The following is a 21,559-nucleotide window of genomic DNA, read 5'->3' as shown; positions in this document are numbered from 1 at the left end:
TCACATGTAAAAAGCTGAGATTAAAAATGTATTTTTATTTATACTCTGCTGTTTCCAATGGATAATAAAGGATTAAGTGAGTTGCATCAAGCTCTCATAGTAGATAACAAAGTCTCATAGCTATGAGTTCTTCCTATTTTACTAGTGTTTTTTAAATCTTTTATTGTAAAGTAAAACCAGATGCAGAAAATCACACAATATAAATGTATCAATTGAGGTATAAAGGAAACATCTTGAACCCTTGTAACCACCACCAAATCAAGAAATAGAACTTTTCCAGCCATCCCAGAACCCCTTCCATGTGCCCTGTTCCAAGCATAACCCTCTCTTTCCCCACATAAGTAACCATTATTCTTACTTTTATAGTAATAATTTTCTTGTACTTCTCTATCGATTAGTTGTGCCTGTTAAAAAAAAAAGTCAGACTTATTGAGTTAAAATTTATATGCAATAAAAAGCACTCATTTTAGAGGTACAGATCTATGAGTTTTTAATAAATGTATACAGTCATATAACCCATACTGCAGTTCCCCAGAAAGTTTCCTCAAGCTCCTCTGTCACCAGTTCCTATCGTTTTGTCTTTTCCAGGATGTCATATAAATAGAATCATAGCCTTTTGTGTCATGCTTAGCATAATGCTTTGGAGATCCTTCCATGTTGTTGCATGTATCAATTGTGTGTCCCTTTTTATTGCTAAGTAGTATTCCATTGTATGGATGTGCCACAGTTTGTTTATCCAGTCACCAATTGTTGGATATTTGGGCTGTTTCTAGTTTTTTGGTGTTTATGAATGAAACTGCTATAAACATTCTCATACAGGTATTTGTGTTGATATATGCTTTTAATTCTCTTGGGTAAATATCTGGGCATTGAATTACTAGTTCATATGGTAAATATATTTTTAACTTTATAAGAAACTGCCAAACTGTTTTCCAAAGTGGCTGGCTGTGCTATTTTCTATTCCCACAGCAATGTTTGAGAGTTCCAGTTGCTCTACATCCTCAACAACATTTTGGATTATCAGTTTATTTAATTTTAGTCCTTCAATTAGGTATGTAGCGGTATCTCATTGTAGTTTTAAATTTGCATTTCCTTAATGACTAATGATGGTGAGCATCTTTTCATGTACTTATTTGCACCCATACCTCTTCTTTGGTCAAGTATCAGTTCAAATCTATTGCCTATATTTTAAAGATTGTGTTGTTTGTGTTCTTAATAAATTATGAGTTTTCTTTATGTTTCCTGTATACAATTCCTTTATCAAATATCTTTTTTGAAAATATTTTCTCCCAGTCTGTGGCTTGCCTTTTCATTTTCTTAATTTCCTTAAAAGAACAGAAGTTTTTTTTTTTTGATTGATATCTAGTTTATCAATTTTTTTCTTTTACAGTTTGTAGTTTTTGCGTTCTATGTAAGAAATGTTTACTTAACCCATAGTCCTAAAATTTTCTCCTATGTTTTCTTCCAGAAGTTTTATAGTTTTAGTTTTTACTTTTAGGTCTATGATTACTTTTGAGTTGAATTTTATACATGATGTGAGCAAAGGGTCAAGGTTCTTTTTTCTTTTTGCAAATGAATCTCCAATTGTTCCAGCACCATTTATTGAAAAGACTCCCCATTTAATTACCATGACATTTCTCTTGAAAATCAATTGACCATATGTGTGGGTTATTTCTGGACTCTCTAGTCTCTGCTTTTGATCTGTATGTGTGTACTTAGGTCAGGGCCACACTATGTTGATTGCTATAGCTTTATAGAAAGACTTGAAATCAGGTCGTGTAAGTCCTCTAACTTTCTTCTTTTTCAAAGCTTTTTTTTTGGCTATACTAAGTCCTTTTATTTTCCATATAAATTTTAAAATCATCTTAATTTTTTTTCTGAGGAAGATTCGCCCTGAGCTAACATCTGTTGCCAATCTGCCTCTTTTTTTTTTTTTTTTCCACTTGAGGAAGATTGTCCCTGAGCTAACATCTGTGCCAGTCCTCCTCTATTTTGTATGTGGGTTGCCACCATAGCATGGCTGATGAATGGTGTAGGTCCACACCTGGGATCCAAACCTGTGAACTTGGGCTGCCAAAGGGGAGTGCGCCGAACTTAACCACAGTGCCAGCCCCCAAAATCATCTTAATTTTTATAAATAAAACACTTTATTTGTCTTACAAATTTTGCTGATTAAAAAATTTTTTTTGTTATATCTTGTAAATCTCTGTTAGTCTGCAGTAGACATCAGCAAACTTTTCCCATAAAGCTCTAGATAGTAAACATTTTTGGTTTCGCAGACCATTTGGTCTCTGTCGCAACTCCTCAGCGGTGTCATGTCAGCGTGAAAGCAGCCCTAGACAGTATATAGACAAATGGGTGTGGCTGTGTTCTTATAAAACTTTACTTGTAAAAACAGAGGGCAGTCTAGATTTGGCCCACAGACCAGTAGTTTAGTAACCCCTGATCTGTGGGTTCTGCTTCTCTGTCTTTTCCTTACAGTTTTTCAGTTGAAGAACCTGGGCTATTTGACCTGCATACTTTCCCATAGTCTGGGTTTGCTGATTGCTCACTCATGGTGCATTTCAGTGTGTTTCCCTGTCCTCTGTATTTTCTGCAAATTAGCAGCTGGAACCAGGAGCTTGATAAGATTCCGTTTGATCCCATTAGTAAGACTATAGCTGGTGGTCTATTCTTTCATCAGGGGGCATATGATGTCTGGTTACCTCTCTTTATGTGATCTTAGTAGCAATTGATACTTGTGCCTAGCTTTTACTGGTTGTTTTAACCTTTGTTGTTGTTGTTGTTGTTCTGACTCATGGTTCTAGGCTGCTTTCCTTGGACTGCAGCATGACAACAATAGGGTTTGGCTCCTGTATTCCTCCCAGGACCTCTTACTGCTTACTGCTGCCCTTTGACTCTCACTCAAGAAAGCATGGTGGAGCGTGGATAAGAATGATGATATGTTACAGGCAATATTAATTTTATATTAAAACATAACCTGCCAACTTTCATACTTTATTGTTAGAAACAAATTACTTGCCGCTCTGCACAGCCAAACTGAGCACACCAGTTGTGAATCGCTGTCCTAGACTAGGCTGCTTAGCTGCTTGATTTTGGTTTTTCTTTTGGTAGTGGTTTTTCTTTTGTAAAGCTCTGTATTCCTCAAAAACTGTAAACAACATTTTTGTTACTAGGGAATCTGGGTAGTGTATAAAGCCTGAGAGCCAGAGGAGTTGCCAATTTGTTGGAGGTTCAATTTCATGTTATTTGTGAAGGGCCTATAGTGTATAAGGCATGATAGCTGCCTCCTTTATTCAACTGCCAAGTTGTGGAGTCTGTTGTTAGTAAAACTGGACCAAACTCTAACATTTACATAGGTAACTACAACTTAGTTATAGAATATTTCCCCAGTGATGACAATAAATCCCACTGTATCCCTTAAAACCACTTCAGTAGCTATCTTGCTGCTTGACTACTGAGTGGCATATATATTTGCATGGCTTATTTTGTCCATTATTTATTTTATAATATATACATGAATTTGCTGACTCCTTAAAAAGGAACATTTCTAGGCAACATTTAACATTATATCTGTGTGAATTTCTAAGAATGCCTAAACAGTTTTTGTGTCCATTTCCCACTTATTTTCCCAGACTTTGGACTTGGTGATTTTATTTAAATAGTTTCTGGCGAGAGTGCAGACAGATTCCATTAGAGTGAATGTGTATTTGAATGGCAGTAAGTAAGTGCATTACTTTGAGCAAAAGTACAGTTGTGACTGGTGTTTTCTGTAAAGTAGTTATACATAATATATGTTCATAGTTAAAACACTTTGGCATATTTTTCAAGCATCAGAAGGTCTTGTGTATACTAGTCCCTTGTGAAAATATTGATCTAATACTAATTGCTGATCTCCAATGGGACAATAGAATTGGTGAAGTGCCCATATCTGATTATCTGGTGGGGAAGTTATGCTGATGGAGTGTGAAGTTGTTTGTGTTTCTCTAGGGAAGGACAGATCTCCTTTTTCTCTCATCTAAAAATACTGCTTAAAGCTAATGTAAAATAATTTTTTAGCATACATTTTAAAATACTGTATTAAGTTATATATTTGGATAGTATATGCATGTGGAAAGTACTCTAGATTGTTTCTTACTAAAGTGAATCTAAGAATCCATGTAGCGAGTTTGGTAAATGACTGTGGAGGTGATAAGTACTGTTTCCCCAAATCCTGCAATGGTATAAAATCATATTAATAAATCCACACAGGTCAAAGAGATAGGATGAATTTAAAGATGAGACAACCAGAGGAATCCTAATGAAAGCCAGGTGCCTTTTTCAGTGCTGAGGTAGTAAATGAAGTCAAATTTATGTTCAGATAGCTTGATTAGCTTCTCTTTGGACCACCTTGCCACTGATATTTGTTGAGTGTCCCTCAATGTGAGAAGTATGTTACAACAAAGTTAGGATAATAGTATTACAAGTTTCTGTAATAGCGTTAGTATTACAGGTAGTTGTAAATGGGAAAATGTCTTAAGTAACTTACACAAGGACCCATAGCATATTATGAGAAAAAAATATTTTTCTCTTTTTTAACTACTAGTTTTTTTTTCCTGATAGAATCTATGTCATCTTCCAATTTCAATTTCAACTTAATTTCTTCAGTAAAATATGAGAGATGCACTGAAAACTAAAGACATAGTTGCCATATTTTAAGCTTATCTGTGTTTATACATAAGTTTAAAAAAAAAGCTGAGAGAATTGTTTTGTACAATTATAAAATCCAGAGACAGTTAAGATACAGTACTGTTTTTCAAAATGATCTATAAATCACCTTTGTTACAAAGGGTTATAGTTCCTTTCTTAGTAATGCCAATAAATCATTCATCCTTTTAAACCTGACTAAATAATAAATGGCTCTCCTGTCTCGGTGCCAGAGAAGGATAGTGGATATAGCTAATGTGAGGATGGAGCCTCTCCGATGTCCATTTTAACCTCCCCCTGCCAATTCCCACAAATTACTGGCATTTCTTTTGATTTATGGTGATTGATAACCTTTTTAAAATGGGTACCCTCAGCCATTTTATCTGAGAGAAAATTTTTCAGAATATTCTCTTTCTTTGCATCTTCCAATGTGAAGATTACTCTAGAAATTTAGAAAAAGGCTTCGACATTCCATATGCCAAATTGGTCATCTGCTAGTTCAGCAGCCATAAGGCTAAAAGTCTGAGAACTTTTGTCATTTGGTTTGATCAGGACTCTTTTGGCAAGGTTCTTGTACAATTAAGGGAATTTATGCTTTAAGAGAAGTGGAAACAATTCAGTATACGTAGAAATGAATGTCAGAGCCAAAGTTAGGATTCCTAGCCTGTGATTTTTTTAATCTGTTGCTTAGCTTATTAAACCATATCAACCTATTTCCTACAAAGTTGTTTTCAAAAGAATACACTCTCCTTCCTACATTGCATCAAATGAACTACAGTTCCTTTTTCTTTGTTGGAATTAAGGTAGCTTTTAAATATAGTTTTTAAAGACTGTTAATAGTAATTTTTCTTTTTCCTAAGGACATGATTACTTGAAAAATATTTTATTAGCTGTTTATGTGTTATCACAGCAGTAACCCAGATAATAAAAATGGACCAGTTGTTTATTTTTAAATCCGTTGTATCTGTGTTTTTATGGGGAGAAGAAAAAAACTCATATTTTAAAACACTGAGATGTGTAGGGAAAATTAAAATTTTATTTATCATTCTTACACTAAAATAATATACCTTTCAGTAAAAATATTATACATGTGTATAATTATACTTTTAGCATTAAATATAATGAATATAAATGAGTATAAATATAATTATAGACTATCTAGAGGCAAAGTAGAAACATGTTTTGGTTTTGGGGGAGGATAAAAAGGTAAATTGCAGATTACCCCAGTATCTTCTAGGCTGTTCATTCATTTATTAGGTGCCTGATGTTTACTGGACTCAAGAGGTACAAAACATCACAGATCTTGCCCTTAAGATGCTCATAGTCTAGAGCTGAGATGGACATACGTTTGTATCTTCTAGGCTGTTCATTCATTTATTAGGTGCCTGATGTTTACTGGACTCAAGAGGTACAAAACATCACAGATCTTGCCCTTAAGATGCTCATAGTCTAGAGCTGAGATGGACATACCTTTGTATCCAGCGTGATAAACGTGATAAGAGATATGTACAGGGCACTGAGGAAGACCGCAGAGCGGGGAGATCCAGCCTTGACTGGTGGTGTAGGAGGTGGGAAAGCTTCCTGCAGGACAGGTTGTTTGAAATATGTATAAGCATTCCATACGGATTGAGGATGGGAATGGATGTTCCTGAAAGAAGTAATAACGTGAGCAAGGTGTAAGGGCTGAGAGAACCTGAAAATTTTGAATGGTTCATTATGACTGAGTATATAGTAATGGCAGAGGGAGTGCCTGCCCGAACTGGTGAGAAAGCCCTGGATTGGGAGTGCACGTGTGTGTGATGTGAGAGAGATGGGAATGGGAGAAGGAGGAGGAAGAGAGGGAAGGAAAGACAGAGATAGAAAGAACATGAAAAAAGTAACCCTCTTCCTGGTAAGGAACAGATTAAGAGAGGCCGAATGGATTAAGGAATTCAAAGATAAGAGAAAGCTAGATCAAGAGTTTTGCTGTTTCAGGATCTTTGGGAGATACTGGTATATCCTGAAACAAAGGTGGGAAAATTATTTGAATCAGAATATTAGGAATTGTAATGCTTGTTTCCATTTTCTCTGAAGATACCAATTAAAATATATAAATCTCGGAGGATATAGGAGATGATCAGCTATTAGTGCACGAGTGTATCTTGGGGATTTGAGGAGGTTTGGTAACTCTATCACTTGCCATCATTTCTTAGCCTCCTTCACTGAACCTTTTCAAGTTTCTGGTCTCTAAATGTTAAAGTGCCCTAGGCTCAGGCCTTTGAGATTTTTCTTCTTTATACTTACTCCCAAGGCATCCTCATATGATTCTGTGGTTTTAATCATCATCAATATACTGATGACTCCCAACTTTATGTCTCTACCTCAACCTCTTCCATGAATCCAACACTCATATTCAACTGCCTACTTGACATCTCTGCTGAGATCTAAAAAGCATTTCAAATTAATATGTCCGAAAAGAACTCGTTTTTTTTTTAAAGATTTTATTTATTTATTTATTTGCCCCCCAAAACCCCAGTGGATAGTTGTATGTCATAGCTGCACATCCTTCTAGTTGCTGTATGTGGGACGCAGCCTCAGCATGGCCGGAGAAGCAGTGTGTTGGTGTGCGCCCGGGATCCGAACGCGGGCCGCCAGCAGCAGAGTGCGAGCGCTTAACCGCTAAGCCACGGGGCCAGCCCTAAAAAGAACTCTTGATTTGTCCCCTAACCTCTTCTTTCTGCGGTTTCCCCCATGTCAGTAAGTGGCAGCTGTATTCATTCTGAAACTCAGGCCATTCTTGGAGTCATTTTTTTATATATATAGCCTTTATTTTTTAGAACAATTTTAGATTTACAGAAAAATTGAGCAGATAGTACAGTGGTTTCCCATATAAGCTCCAGTCCAGCACCGTGTTTCCCATATGATTAATGTCTTGCATTAGTATGGTACATTTGTTACAATTAATGAACCAATATTGATACATTATTATTAACTAAAGTCCATAGCTTACCTTAGGGTTCACTCTTTTTGTTGTACAAGTCTATTGATTTTGACAAATGTATAATGTCATATATCCACCATTACATACAGAATAGTTTCACCACCCTAAAAATCCCCTGTGCTCCGTATGTTCATTCCTGTGCCCCTACCCTGAACCCCTGGCAGCCACTGAACTTCTAACTTTCTCTATAGTTTTGCCTTCTCCAGAGTGTTATACAGTTGAAATCATACAGTATGTAGCCTTTTCAGATTGGCTTCTTTCACTTAGCAGTATGCATCCTCGCCATCATGGTATTATTAGTTTTTTTAGTTTTAGCTACTCTAATAGGTGAGTAGTAGTGTCTCATTGTTTCTTTAATTGGTAATTTCCTAAAGACATATGATTGAACATCTTTTCTTATGCTAATGTGGCATTTGTGTATCTTCTTTGATCAGGTGTCTGTTCAGATCTTTTGCTCATTTTTTATTTGGGCTATTTGTTTTCTTTTGTTGAGTTTTATGAGTTCTTTATGTATTTTGGATACAAGTCTATGTATTTTGGATACAAGTCCTTTATCAGATATGTGTTTGGCAAATATTTTCTCCCAGTCCGTGGCTTGCCTTTTCATTCACTTAACAATTTTTTTTGCAGAAGTTTTTAATTTTAATAGAGTCCAATTAACAATGATTTCTTTCATGGATCATGCTTTTGGTGTTGTATCTAAAAACTGATCACCAAACCCAAAGTCACCTAGATTTTCTCCTATGTCATCTTCTAAAAGTTTTATATTTTTGTGTTTTATATTTAGGTCTGTGATCCATTTTGAGATAATTTTTGTAACGGGTGTAAGGTGTGTGTCTAGATTCCTGTTTTTTTTGCATGTTGATATCCAGTTGTTTCAGCACCATTTGTTGAAAAGACCATTCTTTTTCCATTGAATTGCTTTTCCTCCTTTGTCAAAAATCAATTGACTGTATTTATATGAGTGAGTTCTGGGCTCTCTGTTCTAGTTCATTAACCTATTTGTTTATTTCTTCACCAATACCACATGGTCTTAAATTATGGTAGCTTTATAATGAGTCTTGACGTCTGGTGATGTCAGTCCTCTCACTTTGTTCTTCAGTATTGTCTTGGCTATTCTAGGTCTTTTGCCTTTTCATGTAAACCTTAGAATCAGGTTGTTGGTATCGACGAAAAAAACTTGCTAGGGTTTTGATTGGGACTGCTTCGTTTATAGATCTTAACAATACTGAGCCTTCCTATTCAGGAACATGGACTATCTCTCCATTTATTTAGATCTCCTATGACTTCTTTCATAAGAGTTTTATAGCTATCCTTGTATAGATCCTGTACATATTTTTGTTAGGTTTATACCTAAGTATTTCATTTTTTTGATGCTAATGTAAGTGGTGTTGTGTTTTTTATTTTGAATGTCAATGGTTCATTGCTGGTATATAGGACAGCAATTGACTTTTGTATGTTAACTTTGTATCCTGTAACCTTGCTATAATCTCTCATTAGTTTTAATCCACCTAGTTCTCATACCCCAAAATTAATTTATCAACAGATTCTGTCAGTTCTCTCTTAAAAGTATATCCAAAATCTGTACATTTCCCACCACTTCTGCTATACTGCCATCACTCTGGTTTAAGCTGTCATCTCACCCCCTGTACTATTATAACCCATGAAGTGGTCCTCCTTTATAACGCTTACCATATTTATTGCTACTCAATATATTATATATTTGACCTTTTTTGATTGTTTACTGTCATCCTTCCCCCACTAGAAAATAACCTTCACGAAAGCAGGAACTTTATGTTCATTGCTGTTTCCCCAATGCCTAGCCTGGTACCTGCTACTTGGTGTTAAATAAGTATTTGTTGAATGACTGAATGAACTCTCTTAGACCACTCAGTTCCTGCAGTAGAGACTTGCTAAATAATATCGTAAAGAACATAAGGATATGCTACAAGCAACCTTTGAAGAGTTTCTAAAAAATTAGAATGTCTGCAAAATCTGTCTACTTGCTGCAAGATTTATCACTGTTTCCCATACGTTACACTGTAACTATAATATGCATCTGGGGATAGAGAACAATCACAAGTCCGAAGAGGTGCTTTGCCGATGCCGTGAATAGCCTCCTTACCGTTTAGTTAAATTCCTTTTCATCCATATCCCTCCCCCCCTTCAACCCTTCTCTTTTCTTAGTGTCTTGGGAAAAGGACTTATATTAATGGTGGAGTAAAGGGTTACTAGAACTGAGTTCCTTCTTTAGAACATTTTTAAAGACGTTCTTAGTTATGAGATTTAATCCTGAAATGCTATATATATTTTTTGAAGGATACTTCATTATTATTTCCCTGTAATTGAAAAATATTTCCTGTCTCCAAAAGTCTGTTCTTTATTACAAATTCATTTAATGACCATTATTTTATTAGAGGACTAAAGTCTAATAACTGGTAAAATTATTTCTGTCATTTGGCTTCCCTGCATATCAGGAGTGTGTCCTCATACTACCTCTGCTGGAAATCTGTTGCTGGTCAAACCCCCAATTCTGGCAACTTCTTTCAACTGACAGAGCATTTTTTCTCTTACCCTCAAAATAAAAACTTGCAGTTTATTTTAGCAGAATGGCTTCCCACTGTGGTGAATAGCCACACAGGCACTTAATTGTTCAATAAAGGCCCCTGGGATTTTAGCTGCCTTGATTTTTTTACTAGGAAGGCATTGGCATGATTCCCAAGGAGGTGGTCGTTATCCTTGAAACTTTTCTTCAGGATTGAGCCTACGAATGAATAAGGCTTCTTTGGCATCTTTGGCACCAATTTAATTTTGCATTGTGTTTCAGCGTTACATTATGGTGTGTTGTTCCAATATATCATAATGAGGCAGATCAAGGAGTTAATGTTTTTCATTGATAAGGCTACAGCATATACCAGTTTGGCCACATTGAAGAGGACAGAAGGAGATACTGCTTTCTGTGGGTTGAAATTAATAATAATTTTAACTTGTGATGCATTGTATTTCAACACATTTGTTGAAGTTAAAAGTAATGTTGTCTTCAACTGTCTTGTCCTCTGTGCAAATCTCCATTATTTAGTCTCTATTGTAGGATCGTTACAGAGAAATGAATGCTACGATTTATGGAAGGTATTTAAATATCTTGGAGGAAGGGCAGTGTTACCTGTGTTTGCCTCAGGCTTGTCTTCAAGTTAGCTTTATTGAACTTCGGAATCACCATTTTCAGTATGCTGAACTCCTCTGTGAACAGTTATGAGAAAGAAACACCTGTTATAAACGTCAAATTCTGTTACTGTTGATCAACAACTATGATTATTACTGATTTATCTCTTCTTTTGGGTGGAATTTTTCCTTTGAAATATAATGAACTTAAGAGTCTGAAATTCTTATTATTAATATATACGTTATGTTTTTCGTATGTGGATTTCTATCTAATATGAACTATAAAGAATTTTATCATCTACATTATTATTTTTGATTTGTGTGATGAAACATTTCTACAATATTTTTCCAAAGAACTGAGCTTTTAAAAATTATACACATATGGAAACTTTGTTCTGTGGTTTCTAAATTAAGGTTTCAAACTGTAAACTTGTTGGAAGTTAAGAGAGATTATACTATTTTAGTGATGCTTTTTTGTTCTCAGCATCTTTACGATCATGTGTGATTTTTAAAGTAGAATTTTGGAACCTGTTGTTGTTGTTGTTGTTAGATTGAGAAAGAGCAATCTGTTGACTTAAAGGCAAGGTCAACGTTTTTTAGGAGTTTATCAGTAAAGTATCCCATAAAGGAAACAAACAAGAAAGGTCTGAATGGGGAACAATGATGGCATTACTTTCAACATATGTTAAAAATAGAGTAGAAGAGATCCTGAACAAGAAACTTTGTAAGACTTCTCAAGTGAGCTTTGAATAACAGAGGCAGATAAACTATTTTATTCTGTTATTACTGAGAAGATTCATTGGTAGTTTTCCCTTAACACCACCAAGTAGAATGAACAGAGCTCTGAGATGGGAACTTCCATTTCATTTTTGACAGTGAGTTACCTCAACTCCGAAGACAAAACCCTCTTTACAACTTGGAGCTAATTTTCAAATGTTAGGGTTTCCCACATGGGTGTTTTGAGTAAGTCTGAAAATATTTTGCTGTTTATATCCAAGAACTCTGGAAACAAATATGAATGAGATGGAAATTTCTATCCTAAATTTCAATATATGGGCTAAAATTCCCACACAGTTTACTTTAGGAAGAAACTACACACACACACACACCCCTATGATTTAAACAATAGCATATCTTGAGAAAGGGAAAATTCGTAAAAGTTGTCTTAATAGGTCTGTTTCCCTTCCATCTGTGTCCTATCCTTGTCATAGTCTGCCAGTTAGAGATGTTTAAAGAAACTTATTTTAACTTGTGTATATTTCAGTGGCTTCAGAATGTCACTTCCGCAACAGTGCTGGCAATGAGGTTTTTGATTAATATCTGTGGTTGCTTTGTTTAAATATCTCTTTCTAAAGTAAACCTCTGATATGAACAGGAATCTAGTTAATTGTCATGCAGTTCTACATAGGTGGAAATTATTTTTTAAGGGGAAGGGGGTGGATACAAACATTATGTCCCAATTTGTAAGGGAGCAAAGTTTGGTATAGGTGCTATATAATACTACTTGTATTCAGTGACTACTTGACAGTTTGCAAAGTCTTTTCATGTATGCCACCTCACTGATCCTTGCAATACTCGTATGTAGACATAGAGGTTTACTGTCTTCATATTACAGCACTAGTTGTTGAAGAGACTTTCTCCATTGAATTGCCTTTGTTCTTTTATCAAAAACCAACTGACCAGGCTTATAGCATGTTAAGAAGTAATATATATGACAGTATTAACACAAAGGATGGAGGAGGGAATGGAGCTATATAGAAGGGAGGAAATGGCATCAGAGAGTAACTTGAAGAAATGAAGAGTACTAGAAATATTAAATATGTAGGTTAATATATTTTTTATCCTTTCTCTTCTTAACTTTTTAAAAAGACATAGGATTATAGAAAGCAATAATTATAACACTGTATTATTGAATTTATAATATATAGACACAATATATATATGACAATAATAACACAAAGGAGGGAGAAAGGAATGAAGCTATATTGGAGCAGTTTCTGTATTTTGTTAGAATTGACTTATTATTAATCTGAGGTAAATTGTGATAAATTAAGATGCATATAGTAATCTCTAGAACCACCACTAAGAAACTCAAAAAAGTATAGTAAAAAAACCACAAACAAATTAAAATGGTGCACTAGAAAATATCTATTTAATACAAAAGAAGGTAGTAGCAAAGGAGAAACAGAGGAACAAAAAAGATGTGATATTTAGAAAACAAACAGTAAAATGGCAGACATAAATCTAACAATATCAATATTAATTTTAAATGTGAATGGATTAAACACTCCAATCAAAGGGCAGAAATTCTAAGACTGGATATAAAGACAAGATTGAACTGTATGCTGCCTGTAAGAGACACACTTTACATTTAGAGACAACAATTTTGGAAACGTCTTAGCTATTTCTTCTATACTGCTGTAGTTGGAATGCATACCCCCAAAAGTCATATGTTACAATTCTAACCCTGAAGATAGGAGGTGGGGCCTTTGGGAGGTGCTTAAGTCATGAAGCTGAAGCCCTCATAAATGGGATTAGTGCCTTATGAAGGAGACCCCACAGACATCCCTTGCCCCTTTCACCATGTGAGGACACAGTGAGAAGGTGCTAGGAACCCAGAAGAGGGCCCCCACCAGAGCAGGACCATGCTGGAGTCTAATCTGGACTTTCCAGCCTCCAGAACTGTGAGAAATATATTTCTGTTGTTGGTAAGCTACCCAGTTTGTGGTATTTTGTTATAGCAGCCTGAATGGACTGAGACATACACCACTCTCTCTTTCCTTTCCTTCTGTACTGCCATTTACAATGTTAAACTGATATTGTACCAAAGACTTCTGATGTTTTGTTTTTTTTAATTCGTTTTTCTCTTTGTACTTCAATTTGTTTTCTTATGACTTGTTTTCAAGTTTACTAAATCCTTACTTTGGCCATGTCTAGTCTACCATTAAGCCTAGTCAGTACTTTGAAAATATATATTATTTTAAAATTCTAGAACGTCCATTTTCTTTATAATCTCCGTTTTTCTGCTTAAATGTTTCATCTTGTCACCTATTTTGTCTATGTTATTTCCTCAATACTCTAACATAATAGTTATTTTAGAGTCTTTAGCTATTAATTCCAACATCTGAGTTTTTCAACAGCCTTAGTTTTGTGAAGGTCTTCTTGTATTGACGTTTTTGCTCTTGATTATTCGGTACATTTTCCTGCTTCTTCACATAGCTTGGAATTTTTCACTGTATACTAGACATTGTGTATGTATAAGAGATTGATGTTGATGCTGCTCCCTGACCCCAAAGAGCTCATCCTTTCCTCTATCTGGCACGTAGGGTCAGGGCCTGATTTAGTCAATCTAATCAGAAGTCAGGAGAGGTCACAGCTGAGTTGCGACTTTAGCTACCTCAGTTATCTCAGTTTCAGATGTCTTGAGAAGAGGATCAGCCCTCTCTCTTCAGCAGGGCTTTTAATGAGAGCTTGCTTGCCGTTTTCAGGTCCCTCACCAGCTTTTCATGCTGTTGCTTAAATGCAGCAGAACTCCCATGAGGGAGAACTGGTGAACTGGAGGGATTTGTGTCCCTTGAGATTCCAGTCCACCATGCCAGTTCATGTGTGGCTGTTAAAAGTATTGCTGGTTTCTTTCCCCTGTGTCCCAGTGAAGTTGTGTGCCTGTGACTGGCTCACTCCTCTAGCCACTGTGCCCAGACTTAGCAATTGCCCTCAGGGATGGAGGTGTCTGTCTCTTGCTTTCTACTTACCTGGGAAGGGCTCATTTCTCCCTGGAATTTAGTTCCTTTAAATTTCTTTGTGTTCACATCTCTTTTATAGCTTTAAAGAAAAATGTGATATTTTTGAGGCAATCAGGTGTTTTCTCTTTGTTATGGTAGGAATGGTGGTCTTTTGAGGTCTTCTACATCCTAATTAGAAGTGGAAACCCCTCCTGCTCTGACTTTTGAATAAATAATACTGAAAAAAAAAAAAGTACACTACCCTGGTGATGATATCTTACAATTTTTATTCTTGATCTTTTTCATAGTATAGGGTAGGATAGGGGTCAGCAAAGCTTTTCTTTAAGGGCCCGATAGTAAATATTTTAGGCTTCTTGGACGGAGTGGCAAAATCGAGGCTATTATGTAGGTACTTACATGACTATTTAAAATGTACCATTTAAAGATGTAAAGGCCATCCTTAGCTTTGTGAGCTGTAAAAAAACAGGTGACTGTAGTTTGCCAAGCCGTGGTATAGAGAGAGACAAATGATAAAACAATTTGAATGTTTTAATGAGCAAAAAGCAAGCAAATATCAGATGCTTTTAAGAAATTAAATTCTAGAGTGTTCTTTGGTACACCATCTACCACTGTATCTACAATAATAAGTACCAAAAATGATGATCCTGAGCTATGAAGACAAGTTGAACTTTTGTTTAGGATAATGGAATTGCATAATAAATTTTAGAAAAATGTTTGTTACAAATACATTTTAAAGTTTATATACCTGAAGAGTTAGTTATAGCCATATGGAAACCTTCATTCGAAAGGCTTCATTCATTCTGCCCAGGTTTTCTGCTACATGCTGGGCATTAAGACTTTTTTTGTGTGTGTGTGAGGAAGATCAGCCCTGAGCTAACATCTGCCAATCCTCCTCTTTTTTTGCTGAGGAAGACTGGCCCTGGGCTAACATCTGCGCCCATCTTCCTCTGCTTTATATGGGATGCTGCCACAGCATGGCTTGCCAAGCGGTGCGTCGGTGCGTGCCCGGGATCCGAACCGGTGAACCCCGGGCCGCTGCAGCAGAGCACGCGCACTTAACCGCTTGTGCCACCGGGCGGGCCCCTAAGACCCTTTTTTTTTAAAAAAGCTTTTACCCTCAAAATAGGTACAATCCAGTGGAATACAGACACTTAGATGTATAAATACAAGGTAATAATTACAGTAATGTAGGTTTGCACAAGGCGCTTTCATAGGGTAAGATACGTAACTTTGCCTAGAAGTTGGGGACCGTGACAGGGAAGACTTCAGAGAAGATGATGCTTTGCTGACTCTTGAAAAGGAATTAAGATTTTGCCAGGTAGACGGATTTTATTTATCCAATAAATGTTGCCTGACAGTTATGCTTAACAACTGAAGTGTTACCATATTGTTGACAACTCTTTCAAGGTCATTTTAGAAATGGTTTGACTGTGAGGAAACAAACTTAGAAACTCATTCTCTCCTGATACATTGCCTGCCTGTATAGTCGAGGTAGTGGGTCAGCAGTCTTTTGTGTCTGTTTTAACAAACCATTATCACTCTGTAACATATTATGCAGTGATTAAGTGATATTTAGCAAGAACAATTTAATTTCAGTTTTTCCAGAAGTTTATTGCTGTTTTAAATCACTTTAAAATCTCCAGTCTCTACTACAGATTAAAAAAAAGCATTATAATTATTGTAATAAGAATATTTTAAAGCAGAGACTTTTCTTTTTATACTCTTTATAGATTCAGTAGCTAATAGGATGGGTGAAGAGTGACCATAAGAATTTTTATTTAGAGATGGGAAGAGAACTTAAGGAGACAAATTACACTTTTGCTGAAGAGAATACAGTGTTGAGTTATTTACATATTCAGTTGTAGCATATTAACATGCTAGTAAATCTTTTTCCAATTTCTGGAGAATTGGTTAGCTTAATGAAAAAATATCTGATCATTTTTTATTTGCCTTTTTAAGAAAGCTCCTCTGGAGGTTATATTTTACTGAATTATTGAACACAGGCTTTATTGAGTAGGTAATGAAGATTTTTAGTTTGTGGTAAACAAAAGCTAATGGTGCTTTGAAGACCTAGATATAAGATTTGGTAGATTATTTTCCACAGCAAGCACTCTGAAATCCTTTAATACATTGATGCTTGATATATAATTTTACAAAAAAAAGTTTTATTTCTCTCTATACTTTTCTCTTAGCTTTTATTATCAGAATACATATTGAGAACCATAAAAATATCTATATTCATATCTAATAATTCTGATGCATGGAAAGACCCAACAGAAATATTTAAAAAGAAACAACTACCTGCAGAAAGATGATCATCACAGCTTATCTTGATTAGTGCCCTTCTCCCCCAAAAAACCTGAAAGAACTTTATAGCCATAGGGGAATGATCGGGTAAATTATGAATCAATAGAATATTATATAGCTATTTAAAGGTAATAATTATGAACACCGTGTAGAAACATGGGGGAAATGTTTATCATCTATTTAGGGAAAAAAAACCTGAACATGAAATTGTTCCACTATAGGATACCAAGTTGGAAAATTGGAAAATGAATACCCAGGATTCTTAGCCAATTTAGATGCACTAAACACTATTAGTGTCCCCTTCTGTAGATTCCTAAATACAGTTTGATTTTCTCAGGTGATCAGAAGAGAAGGGTGAATACAGAAGAGAAGGACTGAAAGTCAGTAGTAGCCCGTACTTGCAGGATTTTCTGTAGGAAAAGACAACTTTAAATGTTTATATTTGAGCCTTCAGACATTTCCTTAGTCAGCATTATGGATATGATGTAATTGCCTGCCTCCTTCCCAATATTTTACAGTTTTTGATCTTATTATTAATTGAGTGACTGTGAATCCTAAATGTATTGTGACTTTATTTTCAGGATAAGGGAGATCTTGAAGGCATCTCGAAAATTGCAAGGTGATCCAGATTTGCCGATGTCTTTTACTTTGGCCATAGTGGAGTCTGATTCCACAATAGTCTATTATAAACTTACTGATGGATTTATGCTGCCAGATCCTCAGGTCAGTTTTGAGACAACTATCAGTAAACAGTGAAAAAAGAGGAAAATTATGACATGATTTTAAGTGTGAATCAAGCCATTCATAGAACGGCTTCCTTTTTAATATGAAAATTCAAGAAAAAAATGACTTGATTTTCATACCTCAGAAAACTGGCTATATTTTGTTCAAAGGAACATGGTCCTAGCTGTTTTCACAGAGATAATTTGATTTCCTTACTCTATGGAGAATTTCAGAGTTTCCCAGAGTACTTCATGAAGTCGTGATGCATTTAATTATTTGATGAGTAACTGAGGTGGAATGTAAAGGCTAATAATAGTTTTAACCAAAAGAACACTTCTTTAGGAAATGTTAAGTTGGTTGACATTTTAATAAAATAAAGGTGTTAGATATGATTTCTTTACATACTTTGTTGGCATAATTGGGATAATTACATTAAATATCTTTCTAATTTTGCTTTTAAATTACATAATTTATTGGGGAAAAGGTCCATCATGATATATTTCTTTTTTATGTTACAGAATATTTCTCTTAGAAGATGACATCTATACTCTCCGGTGCTTACTTTATTCATTCAAGATTGGATTTGAGACCCTCAGCCTGCTTCATCTTTCATCTCAGAGATAGTCAGGGTTGACTTAGCTGGTCGCATTCCATAAGTTTTCTTTTTGAAGAATAAAACTTTCCCAGATAGAATTTTTTTTTGTTCAAAAATATAGGGTAGTTGCTCTAGAACTTTCTTATCTGGAGACAGTTTAATTACAGTTGTATACAAGTTTATGCCTAGGATGTGTTCAAAGGGGTGGAACACATGTGCTTCTTCTGTCACCCCCCACTCATAGCTGCCTCATTGTTCACTACTGCCACTGCTAGATTGTTGAGCCTGCCACCTCCTTCCCGTACTCAACCCTCCCAGTGCATTATGGCCACTACAGTTATCCTGGAATGGCACTGCATACACCTTGACACCTGGAGAGTTTACTTCAGTCTGCTTTTTCATCCCCTGTAGAAAGTAAAAGTTTTCTTTCAATTGGTTTTCATGTTGCAATTACTGTTACTTCCCTTTTTGATTAACTTTAAGTCAAAACTAAAAATGTACTCATCCAGAATGTAAAATTACATGTCTAGATTAATAGGGACCAGAGAAGTGCTACCTACAGGACTATTGGACCAAACTTGCCATTCTTATTACCACCACCCTTATTATATTATAACTACAATGTTACAGGAGAGAGAGTAGGGGGACAGTGGGAGCCTTAAAAACATCTTTATTAAGTAGACCCAGTTATTCCACTTTTGTTAATACCTCCCAATTAAGTTGCCTAAACTACAAAAAATTATATGCACGAAGATGTTCGAAATGACATTACTCATAATAGCCCAAATTATAAATCAGTTAAAAGTTTAAGGCAGGGATCAGCAAACTTTTTCTGTAAAGGGCCAGAAAGGAAATATTTTAGGCCTTGCAGGATCTCGTCTCACAACTTCTCAATTCTGCAGTTTGTAGTACAAAAAGAACCATAGACAATATGTAAAGAAATGGGCATGGCTGCGTTCCAATAAAACTTTACGTACAAATGCAGAGCCATAGTTTGCCAACCCCTGGTCAAGGGAAATAGTCAATAAACATATATAGCCAATGAATGGTACATTACGTACTCACTAAAAATTAGTAATGAATATAATGAAAAACATGAGAAAATATTTAGGGGGAAAAAAGGAAGATACAAAAGTGTATGAATGGGTATGATTATAGCTGTAAATAACACACCAAACATGTAATAAAAAGATGACAAAAGAAACTACTGTGGTTATAATAGGATGGCAGGGCAGTAAATGGATGACTTTGTCTTTCTTCAATATTTCAATTTTTCTTTATTTGTATTACTTTTATAATAAAAGTGTTTTAAAATAAAGTGTCTTGAAATCTATATTAGCTATCTATTGTTGCATAATAGTATTACCACAAACTTAGCAGCTTAAAACAGCACACATTTAATATCTCAAAGTTGGGTCCTTTGTAAGGCTGCAGTCTCATCTGAGACTTGACTGAGGGAGGGTTATTTCTTCGCTCCTGTGGTAGTTAGCAGCTTTCAGTTCCCAGTGAGCTGTTGGACTGAGGGTCTCAGTTCCTAGTGGGCTGTTGGCAAGAGACCACCCTCAGCTCTTTGCCACATGGACCTTGCTGGCACAACTGGTTGCTTCCTCAAAGCCAGCAAGGGAGAGAGTCTCAGCAAGATGGACCTTATAATCTTATGCAATGTAATTACGTAGTTGTAATTGTGTAATCCTGTCACCGTTGCCATATTCTATTGTTTAGGAGCAAATCATGGCTAATTACTCTAGAAAACAAAAATAACAAGAATGGAAACATGGCAAAAAATAGGAACATTGCAAAATGGTATAAAGCATCATTCTTGGTCTGTTGTAGTTCCTGACTTCTTGATGTTTGAATTTCACTTTTATCCTTGATGGGCAAGTCTCAGCAACTCCTTCAGACTCGCTCTGCTTCCCCAGAAGGCCTGAAGATGCATCAGTTCAGAATAATGTGTGTTTCTGTGACTCCAGTTAGTAATTTTTAGATCTAAGAATCCTAAAACAGTTTATGATCAATTCTTAGGGTCTCTGCCATTTGATTCCTTTTGAAACTTTCCATCACAGTAGTAGGAAAACAGTCCATGTTTTCAGAAAGAAATGTGGGGCTTAATGAATGTTAGATTTGTCTGTCAGATCTGGTGACCAGTGGGCCCCTAGGTAACTACAAGACCAAAAGTGTCTTTCGGGGTTAACTGTGAAAGGAGCTTTCTCACAGAAATCTTTAAAACTAGGCCTCAAGCCCACTGTATATCCTGGGATGTTTACTCTATTTCAAAATGTTCCCTGTGTACTTGACCAAAGTTGTTCTGTCCAAAGTCAGGCAGATACCTGCTCATGTGAATAATGGTCCAGAACAGTTTGGAAAGGGAGACAACCCAGCTGTGTCTGTCTCATTTTAGTGAAAAACTAGGTAAAGGGAGCTCTTGTGTGATCAAGTAAGTTTGTAACTGCATTCACATTTGTCTCCCTTGTTAAACTATATGGGGTCCTTAAGAACAGAACAGGAATTGTGTCTTTTTTTTATACACCTGTGTATCCCACCATATGCCACAGTGACGGCATGTACTAGGCTCTCAATAAATTATTTGGTGGATGAATGCTGATTGTATGCTTGTTTAATCACAGCGTTGCTTACTTTCTGCCTCAACACAAACGAAAATGATCCATTTGGACACTAGAGGGCACTGCTAAACAAAATTTTCAGACTCTAGGAGTCAATTGGCTTGAAAAGTGGTGCTCTTGAAAATTTATTTGCAATCTGTGGGAAATAGCATAAATAAAAATATAAATAAGTTTTGTGTGCTCACACCCCCTTTTTCTTTCTGGCATGCCTCTAAAATTACACTCTCTGCTGACATTAAATATGTGACTTGATTCATGCTTTGCTCAAAATGTAGACCTATATTTAAACATAAAAGCTTGTTTGGGGCAAGGGTGGGTGGAGTGGGTGTTTTTTTCTTGATTATGGTTTTGTTCATATCCCTATGACATGATGCATTTCATTTTTTCCTTGCAAAAGCCTAATTTATTAAATAAGTTGCAGGATCCCATCACATAGCAAGAAACCTCAGCTTTGAAACACTCACTGAAGTGGCTAAATACGGTGGTGAAAGACATAAATTGCTACTGTAAGACGTATAAACTTTTCCTTAAAAGGGAAGTCCTCTGCAGGAGAGTGGGAAAGGACCTGTGATGATTTCTCTCTATTGCTGGCTTTGCCTTTGTTTTCTGAGTTCCGAGTCAGCCCACCCTCTGTGCTGGGATGGCTCCGTGGAACACTGGGTGATCCGGGAGCAGTGACTCCACACTAACTTATTTTGCTTCCCTTGCCTGGGCCTTTCTAGAAGAATGTGTTCCTAAGCAC

At 35.9% G+C, this 21,559-nt stretch overlaps 1 protein-coding gene across 1 annotated transcript in view; it reads left to right on the top strand.

Annotated features, from left to right (window-relative positions):
* Positions 1–19,615, top strand: part of TSEN15 (tRNA splicing endonuclease subunit 15) — a 34,117-nt gene extending 14,502 nt beyond the window's left edge. Inside the window, exons 4-5 of the mRNA XM_058539890.1 lie at positions 17,460–17,601; positions 18,120–19,615. Coding sequence (XP_058395873.1) covers positions 17,460–17,601; positions 18,120–18,140 — 163 coding nt within the window. The 3' untranslated portion in view covers positions 18,141–19,615. The remainder of the gene's footprint in view (positions 1–17,459; positions 17,602–18,119) is intronic.
* Positions 19,616–21,559: the final 1,944 nt, after the last annotated feature.

Source organism: Diceros bicornis, chromosome 4 (genome assembly GCF_020826845.1).
Source record: "Diceros bicornis minor isolate mBicDic1 chromosome 4, mDicBic1.mat.cur, whole genome shotgun sequence".
In the NCBI taxonomy this organism is placed as follows: domain Eukaryota; kingdom Metazoa; phylum Chordata; class Mammalia; order Perissodactyla; family Rhinocerotidae; genus Diceros; species Diceros bicornis.
The sequence above is the reverse complement of the archived record's forward strand: the minus strand, read 5'-3'. Positions and strand labels throughout refer to the sequence as shown.